The 284-nt window shown below is 79.9% G+C and overlaps 1 protein-coding gene across 1 annotated transcript in view; it reads right to left on the bottom strand.

Annotated features, from left to right (window-relative positions):
* Nucleotides 1-277, bottom strand: part of RNF39 (ring finger protein 39) — a gene marked incomplete in the record, with an annotated part of 22,597 nt that extends 22,320 nt beyond the window's left edge. Inside the window, 1 exon segment of the mRNA XM_014592347.2 lies at nucleotides 15-277. Coding sequence (XP_014447833.1) covers nucleotides 15-200 — 186 coding nt within the window.
* Nucleotides 278-284: the final 7 nt, after the last annotated feature.

Here is a 284-nt window from a genome sequence, read left to right on the forward strand (position 1 = left end):
CCGCGGCCGGGGGGGGCGGTGGGGGCTGCCTCGGCGCCGGGCGCCGGCGGGGTCCCCCAGTGCCGGGCCAGGCACGCGCGGCAGAAGCTGTGCTCACACGCCAGAAGCACCGGGTCCTCGAAGGGGCCCCCGCACAGCGGACACGTCGCCAGCTGCTCCAGACGCTCCACCAGCCCCGGGCCCAGCTCGGGCGCCTCCATGGGAAGCCCGGGGCCGGGCGCCACCCCTTCTGCGACCACCGCGGCCGCCTGCGAGCGCGCGATCGGCAGGCCCCCCGTGCTGCC

The sequence above is a fragment of the Tupaia chinensis genome, unplaced genomic scaffold, assembly GCF_000334495.1.
Source record: "Tupaia chinensis unplaced genomic scaffold, TupChi_1.0 Scaffold000678_1, whole genome shotgun sequence".
Lineage (NCBI taxonomy): Eukaryota > Metazoa > Chordata > Mammalia > Scandentia > Tupaiidae > Tupaia > Tupaia belangeri.